General features: G+C 37.9%; 1 protein-coding gene across 2 annotated transcripts in view; it reads left to right on the top strand.

The window, feature by feature from the left end:
- Window positions 1-16,151, top strand: part of sema6bb (sema domain, transmembrane domain (TM), and cytoplasmic domain, (semaphorin) 6Bb) — a 222,662-nt gene that overhangs the window by 167,020 nt on the left and 39,491 nt on the right. For both annotated transcript variants that reach the window (XM_049485718.1, XM_049485716.1), the window contains exon 16: window positions 2,353-2,411. In XM_049485718.1, coding sequence (XP_049341675.1) covers window positions 2,353-2,411 — 59 coding nt within the window. The remainder of the gene's footprint in view (window positions 1-2,352; window positions 2,412-16,151) is intronic.

Genomic DNA, 16,151 nt, shown 5'->3' with positions numbered 1-16,151 from the left:
TGTCTGTCTGTCTGTCTAGCCATCTGTATGTCTGTTTGCCTGTCTAGCCATCAATCTGTCTGTGTGTGTCTAACCATATGTCTGTCTGTCTGTCTAGACATTAGTCTGTCTTTTTGTCTGTCCTTTTATTCATCTGCCTGTCTTTCCTTCTAGCCATCAGTCTGTTTATCTATCTTTTTCTTTACCATCAGTCTGTTTATCTGTCTGTCTCTTTAGCCATCAGTCTGTTTATCTGTCTGTCTCTTTAGCCATCAGTCTGTTTATCTGTCTGTCTCTTTAGCCATCAGTCTGTTTATCTGTCTGTCTCTCTAGCCATCAGTCTGTTTATCTGTCTGTCTCTCTAGCCATCAGTCTGTTTATCTGTCTGTCTCTCTAGCCATCTGCCTGTTTATCTGTCTGTCTCTCTAGCCGTCAGTCTGTTTATGTGTCTGTCTCTTTAGCCATCAGTCTGTCTGTGTGTCTGTCTAGACATTGGTCTGTCTGTTTATCTGTCTGTCAGTCTATCTATCTCTAAGTATGTTTTGTGTAACAGTCTCTCTCTCTTTTCAGCCCTCAGTCTGTCTGTTTACCTGTCTGTCATTCCATTAATCTGTTTGTCTGTCTATTAGCCCTCTTTCTATTTTAATTTTCGGTCTCTTGATTGTGTGTGTGCATGTGTGTGTGTGTGTGTGTTCATGTGTGTGTGTGTGTGTGTTCATGTGTGTGTGTGTGTGTGTGCATGTGTGTGTATGTGAATGTTTTAATGGGTTATGTGTGTGAAGACAGGTTGTATGTCAGTTGAGTTTAAAGAGCACACACAGTAATTCATTTACACTCCTCACACACACACACACACACACACACACACACACACACACACACACACACACTTGCATCTGCATTCCAAGGACGGTCAGTGCGGAGATCGATTCCACTTCACATAACACTCACACTGCTTTAGTATCAATTTCAGAAATAGACACTGATGCACAACTTACACACACACACACACACACACATACACACACATTAAATATGTAAAACAAACAGGTTGAGAGTGTGTCTCGGGGATGGATCTGTTTCTTTCTGGACGTTGCGGATGTGCTTTGCTTTGGCCTTCAGGTTTGCAGAGCCTGTGTGTGTGTCGTTATGTGTGTGTGTGTGTACGTGTGTGTGTATATATATGTGTGTGTGTGTGTATGTGTACTATAATGCATTATTTTCTCTATTATTTAGTTTTTTAGAGTTGTGCTTTTTTAACAACAAGTATTATGAAACATATTCCCTCAACCTTTCTTTAAAAATCAACAGCTCCAGAAAAAAAGACTTTTTCATTTTGTTGGAGTAACTGCCTCTACTGTCCAGTGAGGACTTTCTACTACATTTTGGAGCAGCATGGTTGTGGGGATTTGTAGGATTTGATAGCATTTAGTGACAAAAGCTGGTGTTAATAAGATCAGGTCAGGATGTTGGATGATGATCACCACTCCAACTTCTTCCGTTCATAAGTATTGGATGGCGCTCCATCATTCCAGAGAACACAGTTCTTCCACTGCCCCACAACTCAATGATAATGCTAATGCTAATGCTAATGCTAGAGGCAGGTTCATGTTTATGAGCTTAATCCTGAGAGTCCTGTTTGATTAGCAATATTTTTTTGTTTTTGTTTAATGACTAGACCTCGGGTCCACCTCTAGATGGATGGATGGATGGATGGATAAATAGATAGATAGATAGATAGATAGATAGATAGATAGATAGATAGATAGATAGATAGATAGATAGATAGATAGATAGATAGATAGATAGATAAATGGATTGATGGATGGATGGATGGATGGATGGATGGATGTAGGGAGGGAGGGAGGGAGGGGGGGATGGATTAATGGATGGATGGATAAATAGATGGATGGATGGATAGATAGATAGATAGATAGATAGATAGATAGATAGATAGATAGATAGATAGATAGATAGATAGATGGATGGATGGATGGATGTAGGGAGGGAGGGAGGGAGGGAGGGGGGGATGGATTAATGGATAGATAGATAGATAGATAGATAGATAGATAGATAGATAGATAGATAGATAGATAGATAGATAGATAGATAAATGGATGGATGGATGGATGGATGGATGGATGGATGGATGGATGGATAGATGGATGGATGGATGGATGGATGTTTATTTTGCTCAAATATATACCTGTAAATAGAAAAATCAGCTGTTTAACCTCCCTAATATAGGAGACACTGAAACCAGATCATCTCTCTTTATGCTTTAACAGGATGCACTTAAGTATTTGCACTTATTATTTTAAATTTTATATTTTCTGATATATTTTGTGTATCTTTTCTCTGTTTTTCCTGCAGGCTTCCCTTCGAGCAGGATGTAGATCATGGCAACACCTCGTATTTGGGCGACTGTGATGGTGAGTGCTGTTTTTATTGTTTCACTGCAGTAAATCACTCACACACTGTAAAATATACAGCGCTAGATTAACACCTACTGTTATTAAATTCAGTTCAGACTGTTTTATACTCACTAAACCTGTGAGGTCTGCACACTTCTCCAGCCAACAGCTGTCAGGTTCTGTGTCATTATATAAAAAATCAAGTAGTGGTGCCTGAAAGGTTGTGAACAGTTTAGAATTTTCTATATTTCTGCATAAAACCTGACCTAAAACCTCATCAGATTTTCACTATAGTCTATATAAGTAGATATTTGCCCTCCCCAGAAGTGGTCAACAAGCAATGGTCATTTCAAAAGCACGGCTTGTAATGGTTGGTGAGGTCACAAAACACCTCAGAGTAACTTCTAAGCAACTGAAGGCCCCTCTCACATTGGCTAATGTTAATGTCAATTAGTCCACCATCAGGAAATCACTAAAATATAATTTCTGGACAAGCGAAACAGAAACGTTTGGTTTAATTGAAAGACGTTATGTTTGGAGAAAGCAAAAAAAAAGAAAATATTGCAGTCTAGTATAAGAACCTTGTCCCATCTGTAAAACATGGTGGTGGTGGTACTATGATTGTAAACACAAGCAAGGTCCGCAGGTGTTTCTAATAAGGTGGCCAGTGAGTAGAAGCACAAGGTTGGTAAGTGTATCCAAAAAGCGGAAGCACAATTTCAGTTGGTGTTTCTGATAAAGTGACCAGACAAACAATTAATTAACAAATGATATGCTTCAATGTTCATATGAGCCACACACTTATTCTGACAGACTATAATACACTACAGAAAGCATAGGGGGTGCTCTTTAATGGTCTATAACATTATAAATGCATTCATAATGCACTATATGACATTCATAATACCCTATAATGACTGTAATAAGCCTGTGTAATAGCTCATAAGTACTTGGTAAGGTTGGTAAGTGTTTCCAAAAAGTGGAAGCACAATTTCAGTAGGTGTTTCTGATAAAGTGGCCAGACAAACAAGTAATTAACAAATGATATGCTTCAATGTTCGTATGAGCCACACACTCATTCTGACAGACTGGTAATACACTACAAGAGGCATAGGGGTGCTTTATAATGGCCTATAATGTTCATTTAATCCACAAAAGACCCCAGGGTAACTTCTAAGCAACTGAAGGCCCCTCTCACAATGGCTAATGTTAATGTTCATGAGTCCACCATCAGGAGAACACTGAACAACAATGGCATGCATGGCAGGGCTGCAAGAAGAAAGCATAAAATATAATTTCTGGACAAGCAAAACAAAACTTTTTGGTTTAAATGAAAGGCGTTATGTTTGGAGAAAGGAAAAGAAAGGAAAACATTGCATTCCAGCATAAGAACCTTATCCCATCTGTGAAACATGGTGGTGGTGGTACTATGATTGTAAAGACAAGGTCAGCAGGTGTTTCTAAGAAGGTGGCCAGTGAGTAGAAGCACAAGGTTTCCAAAAATTGGAAGCACAATTTCAGAAGGTGTTTCTGATAAAATGACCAGGCAAACAAGTAATTAACAAATGATATGCTTCAATGTTCATATGAGCCACACACTTATTCTGACAGACTGTAATACACTACAAGAGGCATAGGGGGTGCTTTATAATGGCCTATAATGTTCATTTAATCCACAAAAGACCCCAGGGTAACTTCTAAGCAACTGAAGGCCCCTCTCACATCGGTTAATGTTAATTGGAACCGTATCCTATCTGTGAAAAAAGGTGGTGGTGGTACTATGATTGTACAAACTATATGATTTAATGTTCATATGATCCACACACTCATTCTTACAGACTGTAATGCACTACAGAAGGCATAGGTGGCGCTCTATAATGCCCTATAATATTAATTTGATTCACAAAAGGCATTATGTTTGGACAAAGGAAAAGAAAGGTAAATATTGCAAGTGGAGTATAAGAACCTTGTCCCATCTGTGAAACATGGTGGTGGTGGTACTATGAGTGCAAGCACAAGTGAGTAAAAGCACAAGGTTGGCAGGTGTTTCCAATAAAGTGACCAAACAAACAAGTGATAAACTGAGCCACATACTTATTCTGACAGACTGTAATACACTATGGGAAGCATAGAGGGCACTCTATAATGCCCTGTAATGTTAATTTAATCCACAATTTAGAACCCAGGGTAACTTCTAAGCAACTGAAGGCCTCTTACATACATTGGCTAATGTTAATGTTTATGAGTCTGAGTTTTCTCTGTGTGTGTGTGTGTGTGTTTGCTGCCCTAGGGTCATTGTTGCTCTGACCTTTCCGTATTTGATTTCTCTCAAAATAGCTTCACACTTCCGGCAGGCATGTGTTAGTGTGTCAGTATGTGTGTGTTTGTGTGTGTGTGTGTGTGTGTGCGTGGAATATGTTTTACTGCAGTAAATCGATTGTGGAGTGAGAGCAGCGCCTCGTGGCCGCTCGTCTTTGATCTGGCCGCTGGTTTGTGATGAGTGGTTGGTGCAGGTTAATCTGTGAGCGGCAGCAGCAGCAGCAGCAGACGGGCAGAACCCGGCGCTAACAAGCTCCAGCGCCGGTGCCGCGCTTTAATCCGCTCTCCATCAGCCCGTTTGAAGTCGCTCGCTCTCGCGCTGCTTTCTCTCTAATAGGCTTGGGGAGGGAATGATAACGCAGCTTCATTGTGTGAGACAGCGTACTGTAAATTACTGCTGCAGCTCAGTCACACACACCTTCACCATCTGCCAGAGAAAGAACTCGGAGAGGTGTTCAATTATGGGCTTTATTGTAGAATGACGACTTTATTACAAACACCCACCTGTATATATATATATATATATATATATATATATATATATATCCACTGTGCTTCATTTAGTGTTATACAGTGTATAATAATGACTATATAGACCTGAGTGCTGCTGTCTATTAAAAAAAAAGAAATACCTCTAAAACAGCAACTTTAATTGCTAATTAAAGGATTAATTTCAGATAATTTTGAAGATTTTCTATTGGTCCATATTCCAAACCACCAAACCACCAAAAACACTACAGGAAGCATAGGTGGCGCTCTATAATGCCCTATAATGTTCATATGATTCACACTACTCATTCTGACAGACTGTAGGTGATGCTCAATAATGCCCTATTATGTTCATATGATCCAATGCACTCAGACTGACAGACTGTAATACACTACAGGAAGTGCAGAGGGCGCTCTATAAGGAAGAAGCTTGGATAGGCGTCAATTATGGGCTTTATTGTAGAATGACGACTTTATTAGAAACACCCACCTGTATATATAGATCCACTTTGCTTCCTTTAGTGTGATACAGTGTATAATAATGACTATATAGACCTGAGTGCTGCTGTCTATTAAAAAAAGATAGTACCTCCAAAACAGCAACTTTAATTGCTAATTAAAGGGTTAATTTTAGATCATTTTGAAGATTTTCTATTGGTCCATATTCCAAACCACCAAACCACCAAATAAACCCAGAAAAGATTCATTTCAAAAGTGCTTACCCATTCTGACAGACTACAATACACTAAAGGAAACAAGGGGCAATCTATAAAGTTTATATATATATATATATATATATATATATATATATATATATATATATATATATATATATATATATATATATTATCTTTACTGTAGAATGACAATTTTATTAGAAACACCCACCCACATTGATACATAGAACATTATAGAGCATTATTAAGCACCCCCTACGCTTTCTGTAGTGTATTACACTCTGTCACAATGAGTGTGTGGATGATATGAACATTATGAGGGCATTATAGAGCACCCCCTACGCATCCTGTAGTGTATTACAGTCTGTTAAGATGTTTTTATGGATCATATATACATTATAGGGCATTATAAATTGCCCCCTATGCTTCCTGTAGTGTATTACATTCTGTCACAATGAGTGTGTGGATCATATGAACATTATAGCGCTTTATAGAGCACCACCTATGCTTCCTGTAGTGTATTAATGTTTTTATGGATCATATATACATTATAGAGCATTATAAATTGCCCCTATGCTTCCTATAGTGTATTACAGTCTGCCAAAATGAGTGTGTGTGGATGATATGAACATTATAGAGTGCCCCCTATGATTCCTGTAGTGTATTACATTCTGTCAGAATGAGTATGTGGATCATATGAACATTATAAAGCATAATAGAGCCATTTTTTTAAATGAATCTTTTAGTGGTTTTAGTGGAATTGTGGGAAAGTAAGAGTCTCTTGGCTGGTCTCCAGGTCCGCTGCAGTTGGAATTAGATGGAATTGATTAGATTTAGATTTTCTCCTCAACTCAATCTGCACTAGATAAATACAGTGAAAAAAAACATCTATAAAGTACAGCAGGAGAAAAAGAGAGAGATAATTAGAAAGAAGTAGAGAAGAGAGAAGGGATGTGTGTACTACTAAAGGTGTGTGTGTGTGTGTGTGTGTGTGTGTGTGTGTGTATTGATGGATGAAGCGTGAAGGTGGCAGTCGTCTCCAATGTCACACACTCATCACCTGACCTCCACCACTCACACACACTCTAAACTGATATCACATCTTTCTTTCAATCCTCTCTCTCTTTCCTTCTCTCTCTTCCTCTATTGCTCTCTCTCTCTCTTGTTTCTGTCCATTTCTCTTTTTAATTTCCTCGCTCATTCATGTTTATGCTGTCTCTTCTGCTCTCTTTCTCCTTTCCCTCTAATTTATTCTGCTATTCTTCCTTTATTCATTACTTCTTTATCTCCTTTTACTTTTTGTTTCTTTCATCTCTCTTTTTATCTCCTTTCTGCCCTTTTTCCTCTCTTTTTTACCTTTATCGCCTCTCTACACATTCTCCCTCATTCTCTCTTTCTATTTGTTTCCCTCCTTATTGTCTATCATCCACTTTTTTCTTTGCTTTCACTCTTTTCTCTTCTTTCTTTTAACTTTCTCTCACTTTGTGTCCTTTTTTCTCACTCTGAGTGATTATCTCTTTCACCATTTATGCTCTTTTCTTTATTTTTCTCGCTACTTCTCTCTCTTTTTTCATTTGTTTTTCCTCCCAATCTCTACTTGTCTTCTAATTCCTCATTCCACTCTTAATCTCTCTCTCTCACTTAATCTTTTTTCTCTCCCTTGGTCTCCTTTTTATCTCCTTCATCTCTCATGATGTATCTTTCCATCACTTTTCACTCCTTTTCTATGTGTGCTCTTTCTCTTTCTTCTGCTCATTTCTCTCTTTCTTTTCCTTTTTCTCTCTATAATCATTTCTCTTCCTCTCTCTTTAATGTTTCTATTTCTTGCTCTTTTCTTTCATTCTCTTATTATTTCATCCCTCTCTCCCTGTCACATTTATTTCTATCACTTTCTCTCTCTCTCACTCACTCTCTCTTTTCCTCACTATATTGCTTCTCTTTCTTGTCTATATCTCACTTTCCTTTGCTCTCTCTCTCTTATATTTTCTCTTTCTCACTTTCACTCTTTCCTTTCACAATATTGCCTGCAGCTCTGCCTCCTTTTCTCATTATTATATCACTTCTCTCTCTTTCTCTTACCCACTCTCTCTCTTTCTTTTCACTCTATCACCTCATACTCTGCCTCCATTTCTCATCTTTATCTCACTTAATATTTCCTTTCCTCTGCTCTCCTGCTCTCTTGTCTCTTTCTCTCTTTCTTCCTCTCTTTTTCTCTTTCTCACTATTTCTCTTTCCTTTCACTATATTACCTCACACTCTGCCTCCTTTTCTCATCTTTATCTCACTTATAATATTTTTTCTCTTCTGCTCTCTTCTTTCTCTCTCTGTCTCTCTCTCTCTCTCTCTCTCTCTCTCACACACTCTTCCTCTTTCTTTCCACTATATTGCCTCCCACTCTTCCTCCTTGTCTCATCTTTATCTCACTTATAATATTTCCTTTCTCCTGCTCTTCTCTCTCCCTCTCTCTTTCCTTTCACAATATTGCCTTCTGCTCTGCCTCTATTTCTCATCTTTATCTCACTTATAATCTTTTATTTCTCCTGCTCTTCTCACTTTCTCTCTCTTTCTTTCTCAGTCTCTCTTCCTTCATTATATTACCTCATGCCTGCTTCCTTTTCTCATCTTTATCTCACTGTTCCTTGCTCTTTTCTCTCTCTCTCTCTCTCTCTCTCTCTCTCTCTCTCTCTCTCTCTCTCTCTTTCTCTTTCCTTTCACAATATTGCCTTCTGCTCTGCCTCCATTTCTCATCTTTATCTCACTTATAATCTTTTCTTTATTCTCTTCTCACTCCCTCTCTCTTTCTTTCTCAGTCTGTCTTCCTTCACTATATTACCTCATCTTTATCTCACTTTTCCTTGCTCTTTTCTTTCTCTCTCTCTCTCTTTCTCTTTCTCTTTACTTTCACTATATTGCCTCCTGCTCTACTTCCTTTTCTCATCGTTATATCACTTTCCCTGCTCTCTCTCTCTCTCTCTCTCTCTCTCTCTCTCTCTCTCTCTCTCTCTCTCTCTCTCTCTCTCTGGTTTCTGACCCGGGATGGTGTGCTGTCGCTCGTGTTTTGTGGGCGTGTGTGAGGATGTTAATTCGATTCGGTTGGCCACTCCTGCTGCGCTGAGCGAATGCTCACTGATGTGCTTCAAAACTCTCTCTCTCTCTCTCTCTCTCTCTCTCTCTCCTTCTCTCTCTCTCCTTCTCTCTCTCTCTCGGCCTGGTTTCTGAGCTGGATCTGATCAAAGCTGATGTGGAATCAGACGCTCTAATTGAGCTGACCTGCAGGACCTGCCGCGTGTGATCGGTCTGCGGGTGGCTACACGCACACACAAGCAAAACGCACACACACACACACACACACACACACACTCATCTTCACCCTCCGTCAGTCTCTCCCTCTCTCTCTCTTTTTGCTCAATTCAGGGTAATCGACTGCTTTGCTAAATTTTAGTGCAGAGATTTACAGTTTTTCCCAAATGTTTGCACAAAAAATGTGGAACTATGCACACAAATCCAAAAACATGAAGCTCATGTGTCAACATTGTGACTCCAAACTGCTAAACTCTAAACACAATTTTATATGTTCTCACTCAAATATCATTCTAAATCACAGCTTTGCAAATCGCTAAACACAAATTTCATCATTTAGAACACATTGCTCACCTGAGAATCACTGACCTTCAAATACAAAACTCTAATTACCAAGTAGTCTCACACACGTTGCAGCTGTGTAAACTTAATTAGCAGAACGTTTCAATCATTTATCAGAGTATAAAAGAGGCCTCACGTGACTGATTCAGCCCTCCTATGTTCTCATCTGGGATAATGTAAGTTTCCACTGGCCAGCTCTGGTCAATGATTGGTTCTCTAAATCCACAGTTTGTTGTGCTGCACCTTCCACCATATTCCCCATTTCTCAATCCAATAGAGGAATTCTTTTCTGCATGGAGGTGGAAAGTGTACAAACGCAGACCCCACGAGCGCGTGGCTCTACTTCCACACAGATGATTTACATCCACGCAGATGATTGCCAAAGATGGATTTGCCATGCAAGGCGTTTTCCCCCCGCTGTTTGGCGAGGGAGAATATTGCAGCTGATGTAGATGAGGTCTTCTTGCCTGACTGAGATCAGGGGTCTGAAGAACAGTGATCTGTTTCTTTGCATTTTGCAATAAATACATTTTTGTGTCCTCTTTGTATGTGAATTTTCCTTCCTTCATGTTTCTCATTGTGAAAATAGGTGAAAATTACAGTTTTGCAACATATTGCATACAGTAAATATAGCTTACATTTGTGTAGTACTGTAAATGGGGGGGGGGTCCTACACCACAACAAATAAATAAATAAAAACAACAGAAAGACAACATATTTCCATGGACTTGTGTGCATTTGAATTTGTACAGCGGCCTCATGAAGTCAAAAACACAACCAAATACTTCTGATAAAAGTGCTCTGAATTGATCTTGTCAGTGTTTATTTGATGCTCTGCAGGAGATCATAAATAAATAGCTGTGTGTGTTGTTTTGGTGGAAGGAATCAGTTTTGCTGGAGATTTGAAGAGTTTCAACAAAGGAGTTAATCATTTTCAGTTTGTGTTTAGAGTTTTGAGAAACTGAGCCAAGTTTTTAGAAATGCGTTTAAACATTTGGGAAAAACTGTAATAAGCAGATATGTCCTAATATTTGTGGACACCCTAATTAATCATTGCATTTAAATACTTTAAGTTGCAAAAAAATATACAAATATTATATATATATATATGTATATATAAATTAAACCAATAAATTAATAAACAATAAAGTATTATAGGTTATCTGAAGAGGGAGGGTGGTGGAAGGCCAAAAAAAACAAAAAAAACAATTGTATTAACTTCGCTTAGCTTTACTTAACCCCTACCTAGCGGGGAGACCTGCTAACGTAGAAGGAAAACATGGCGACACCACTGTTCCTTACTAGTGTCACTTAAAATGCAGCTTTGTGTATGAAAATAAACCAGAAAAAAGAAGAATCACTAATAATGTGCCTTGTAATACAGTAAAAAAAATACACTAATGTTAATTCTCTTCCCATGACTTGCACCATGCCAGTGAATAAAAGCTCTGTAGAGAACTGCAGACGCTGACTGATAGCCGTGATAAATGCGCTGAAAGTTTGTTTTTCCACGTCAAATCTCTTGACTCGGTTTAACACAGTTTACACTGATGAATGCAAGTTGTGTAAACACGGTGTTGGGTTACGGCGGGCTGTAATTAATGGGATGACGTCGCTCGGCCGTTTCTGTTCGGTATTTTCTGCACTTCCTGTCCTCACCCTGCTGTGGGGTTAACCTTTTCCCGGTCGTGAACTCGGGCTCAGCCGGATCACTTACAGGATTACTGGACTTTACTAGACCTTTAAAACAAGCTGCAGCGTCTGAGCGCTGTCACTAATGTGTTTTCACACTACATAACATACCGCTCCTCATAAACACACTGCAGGACAGACTCAGCTCAGATCACAAACTCCGATTTCTCTCAGTTCAGTTCAGTTTAAGGTTCTGAACTCTGGATAAATGTATTAGAACAACAGTTTATTCTGCTTTTGTTGGAGTAACTGTCTCTACTATGCATTCTACTAGATATTTGAACATTGCTGTGAGGATTTGATTGATTTCAGTGAGAAGAACATTAGTAAGGTTCCTAGCTCACCCCAAAAAAGAAGAGTTACCTTCCTAGCACGTGACTGTGAACAATGTGGACTCAATTAGGGGTCAGTGGTGTAACAGTGTGGAGAATGTAATGTGTCAATGCTGTAACATTATCAGGAATGTTACATATCAGTGGTGTAACAGTGTAAATCCTTTATTGGTCAGTGGTGTAACAGTGTAGATCCTTTTATTGGTCAGGGGTGTAACAGTGTAGATCCTTTTATTGGTCAGTGGTGTAACAGTGTAGATCCTTTTATTGGTCAATGGTGTAAAAGTGTAGATCCTTTTATTGGTCAGTGGTGTAACAGTGTAGATCCTTTTATTGGTCAATGGTGTAACAGTGTAGATCCTTGTATTGGTCAATTGTGTAACAGTGAGGAAAATATAATGGGTCAGTGGTTTAACAGTATGAAGAATATTATGGGTCAGAAATGTAACAAAATTGTAACAAAAAACAAAAAAACAAAATGTAACAAAAAAACATTATGGGTCGGTAGTGTAACAGTGTAGATCCTATTATTGGTAAATGGTGTAACAGTGTAAAAAATATAATGGGTCAATGGTTTAACAATATGAAGAATATTTTCAGTCAGTAGTGTCACAATATAAAGAACATTATGGGTCAATAGTGTAACAGTGTAGATCCTATTATTGGTCAATGGTGTAACAGTGTGGAAAATATAATGTGTCAGTGGTTAAACAATATGCAGAAAATTATGGGTCAGTAGTGTAACAATATGAAGAATATTATGGGTCAGTAGTGTAACAATAGGAAGAACATTATGGGTCAGTAGTGTAACAATATGAAGAACATAATGGGTCAGTAGTGTAACAATATGAAGAACATTATGGGTCAATAGTGTAACAGTGTAGATCCTCTTATTGGTCAATGGTGTAACAGTGTGGAAAATATAATGTGTCAGTGGTTAAACAATATGCAGAAAATTATGGGTCAGTAGAGTAACAATATGAAGAACATTATGGGTCAGTAGTGTAACAGTGTAGATCCTATTATTGGTCAATGGTGTAACAGTGTGGAAAATATAATGAGTCAATGGTTTAACAATCTGAAGAACATTATGGGTCAGTGGTGTAACAGTTTGGACTTTATCATTTGTCAGTGGTGTAGCAGTGAGGACAACATAATGGGCCAATGACATAACAGAATCAAGAATGTTACTGGTCAATAGTGTATTAGTGTAGATCATATTATTGGTCAATGGTGTAACAGTGTGAAATATATAATAGGTCAATAGTTTAACAATATGAAGAATGTTACAGAGCAATTGTGTCAGTGGTGTAAAAGTGTGCAGAAAATTATGTCTCAGTAGTGTAACAATATGGAGAATATTAGGTCAGTGGTGTAACAGTGTGGAGTATATAATGGGCCAATGGTTTGACAGTATGAAGAATATTATGAGTCAGTAATGCAACAATATGGAGAATATTATGGGTCAATATTTAAACAGTGTAAAGCATATAATGGGTCAGTGGTTTAATAATGTGGAGAATGTTACAGGTAAATTGTGTTTGGATGATGTGTCAGTAGTGCAACAGTGTGTAGAATGTTATAGGTCAGTAGTGTAACAATATGAAGAATATTATGGGTCAATAGTGTAACAGTGTAGATTGAATTATAATATAGGATATAATGGACCAATGGTTTGACAGTATGAAGAATATTGAGGATCAGTAGTATATTAGTGTAGACCCTACTATTGGTCAGTAATGTGACAGTTTGGATAATATTATGGGTCAGTAGTGTGACAGTATGAAGAATATTATGGGTCAATAGTGTAACAGTGTGGAGAATATAATGGGTCAGTGGTTTAACAATATGACGGATGTTATAGGTCAATTGTGCAACAGTTTGGGCTCTATTATGGGTCAGTGGTGTAACAGTGTGCATAATATTATGGATGAGGCTCAGTAGTGTAACAATATGGAGAATATTAGGTCAGTGGTGTAACAGTAAGAAGCATTACCTGTTGTCTCGGGAATGAGGATACATATGTTTGCAGTAAGAGGTACATTTTTCTGGTCCCAGTTTTTCTCTGGTGCTATTTCCTATCCCCCCTCTCTCTCTCTCTCTCTCTCTCTCTCTCTCTCTCTCTCTCTCTCTCTCTCTCTCTCTCTCTCTCTCTCTCGGGATGCAGTGAGAGCACTCGAGCGTAGCGGCTTTGCTGGCTGTAATTACCGTGGTGTAAAATATGTCGTCTGTAAGCTGCTGTTTAGGCTGTGGGAGCGTTACACTGACACTCACAGCTTGTTGACAAATTTACCACTGCAGCCGCGTTTAATTTGCTGGAAAAGCCACTGTGTGTATTACTGTCGGGGGGATGTGTGTCACTCAACACACACACACACACACACACATATATACACACACACACACACACACACAGTCCAATTCTTGCAGTACTAGTTTTAAAATACACCCAATTTCTCCAGCATTTACTGACATTTAAGCATCTCTAGTCCAGAAAATAACCTGAGGTCCAGTGACCTCGAATGGTAGAAAGGTAGGCTGTAAACTGTCAGAGCTATTGCAGATACAACAAACTAAAATACTGAAAAAAAGTTTTACAACAAACCATTAAAGAAAAAGACAGTGGATAACCTGTGTGGGTTACCCACCCCATGTTTAACAGCAGGAAAACAGCAGTCAGTAGTGTAACAGTGTAAATCCCATTTTTCGTCAATGGTGTAACAGTGTGGAGAATATAATGGGTCAATGTTTTAAAAATATCACGAATGTTACAGGTCAATAACCTGAGGTCCTTTGACCTTGAATTGTAGAAAAGTAGGCAGTAAAAAGAAAGAAAACTGAAAAAAGTTCTACAACAAACCATTAAAGGAAAAGACAGTGGATAATCTGTGTGGGTTACCCACCCCCATGTTTAACAGCAGGAAAACAGCAGTCAGTAGTGTAACAGTGTGGAGAATATAATGGGCCAGTGGTTTGACAATATGAAGAATATTATTGGTCAATAGTGTAACAATATGTAGAATATTATGGGTCAATAGTGTAACAATATGTAGAATATTATGGGTCAATAGTGCAACAATATGTAGAATATAATGGGTCATTAGTGTAACAAAATGTAGAATATTATGGGTCAATAGTGTAACAATATGTAGAATATTATGGGTCAATAGTGTAACAATATGTAGAATATTATAGGTCAATAGTGTAACAGTGTCGATTCCACAGTTATAACATGATGCATTTTTTTTTGTGTTATTCATTTATTAATTATTTTTTCTCACCAATTTAATTGTAGAATAAAACACAGATATGTTGGTACCACTTTAAAACAAGACTACCGTTATAAAGGGGTTATAAATGGTTTACAATTAGTTTATTAATGGTTACTAATTAAGTTGTAAATGCCTTAAAAATCATTAATAATCAGATATAACACATACTGTGCGTAGAAAGGGCAACACTATTTGGCAAACAACAGGTCATTGTTGCCCTTTCTACATACAGTATGTGTTAGAACTGATTATTAATGATTTTTAAGGCATTTACAACCTAATAAGTAACCATTAATAAACTAATTGTAAACCATTTATAAACCCTTTATAAAGGTAGTCTTATTTTAAAGTGGTACCAACATATCTGTGTTTTATTCTACAATTACATTTGTGAGTGATTAGATAGATAGATAGATAGATAGATAGATAGATAGATAGATAGATAGATAGATAGATAGATAGGTAGATAGATAGATAGATAGATAGATAGATAGATAGATAGATAGATAGATAGATAGATAGATAGATAGATAGATAAATAGATACCCTTTATTTTAAAGTGGTACCGATATGTTTGACCAATCAAATCCTATTTCAACATCATTTAAGCCATAACTACCAAATTTGTAAAATTTCTGATTGGCCTTTTTTTATACATTTAACCCTTAATGCCCAATGAGTGATGAGTTGTCTTTTTGACAATACAGTGTGGAGAATATAATGGGTCGGTGGTTTGACTATATGAAGAATATGAAGATTATTATGGGTCTGAAAAAAGTTTTATTACAAGCCATAAAATAAAAACACAGTGGATAACCTGTGTGGGATACCCGCCACCATGTTTAACAGCAGGGAAACCCCTTTAATATCGTTTTTTTATTTTTATTATGTAGGTCAGTGGAGCTCTCATCACCGCTATTGTTTTCTGTAAATGTTAGTTATCTATTTAGAATGATTTTATTTGTACACCCTGAGGAGGGACACACACACACACACAAACATACTCTGCATTCTTGTCACACACACACCGCACACACAGAGCCATGGAGGGAAAGCCATGTGAGATGCTTGATGTGTGTGTGTGTGTGTGTGTGCTTTACATCACTTGGAAACTTGATACACACACGCTTTGAAACACACGGATTTGTGTTCCACAAACGCCAACTGCGAGAGAACAGGTGTGTGTGTGTGTGTATGTGTGTGTGTGGGTGTGTGTAAAGAACAGAGAGAGAGAGAAAAATTGACAGTGAGCAATTAAAGGTCACAGAGCTAGAGGGAGAGAGAGAGAGAGAGAGAGAGAGAGAGAGAGAGAGAGTTTATGTTGCATTCTGTGTG

The sequence above is a fragment of the Astyanax mexicanus genome, chromosome 12 (assembly GCF_023375975.1).
Source record: "Astyanax mexicanus isolate ESR-SI-001 chromosome 12, AstMex3_surface, whole genome shotgun sequence".
Lineage (NCBI taxonomy): Eukaryota > Metazoa > Chordata > Actinopteri > Characiformes > Acestrorhamphidae > Astyanax > Astyanax mexicanus.
The sequence above is the reverse complement of the archived record's forward strand: the minus strand, read 5'-3'. Positions and strand labels throughout refer to the sequence as shown.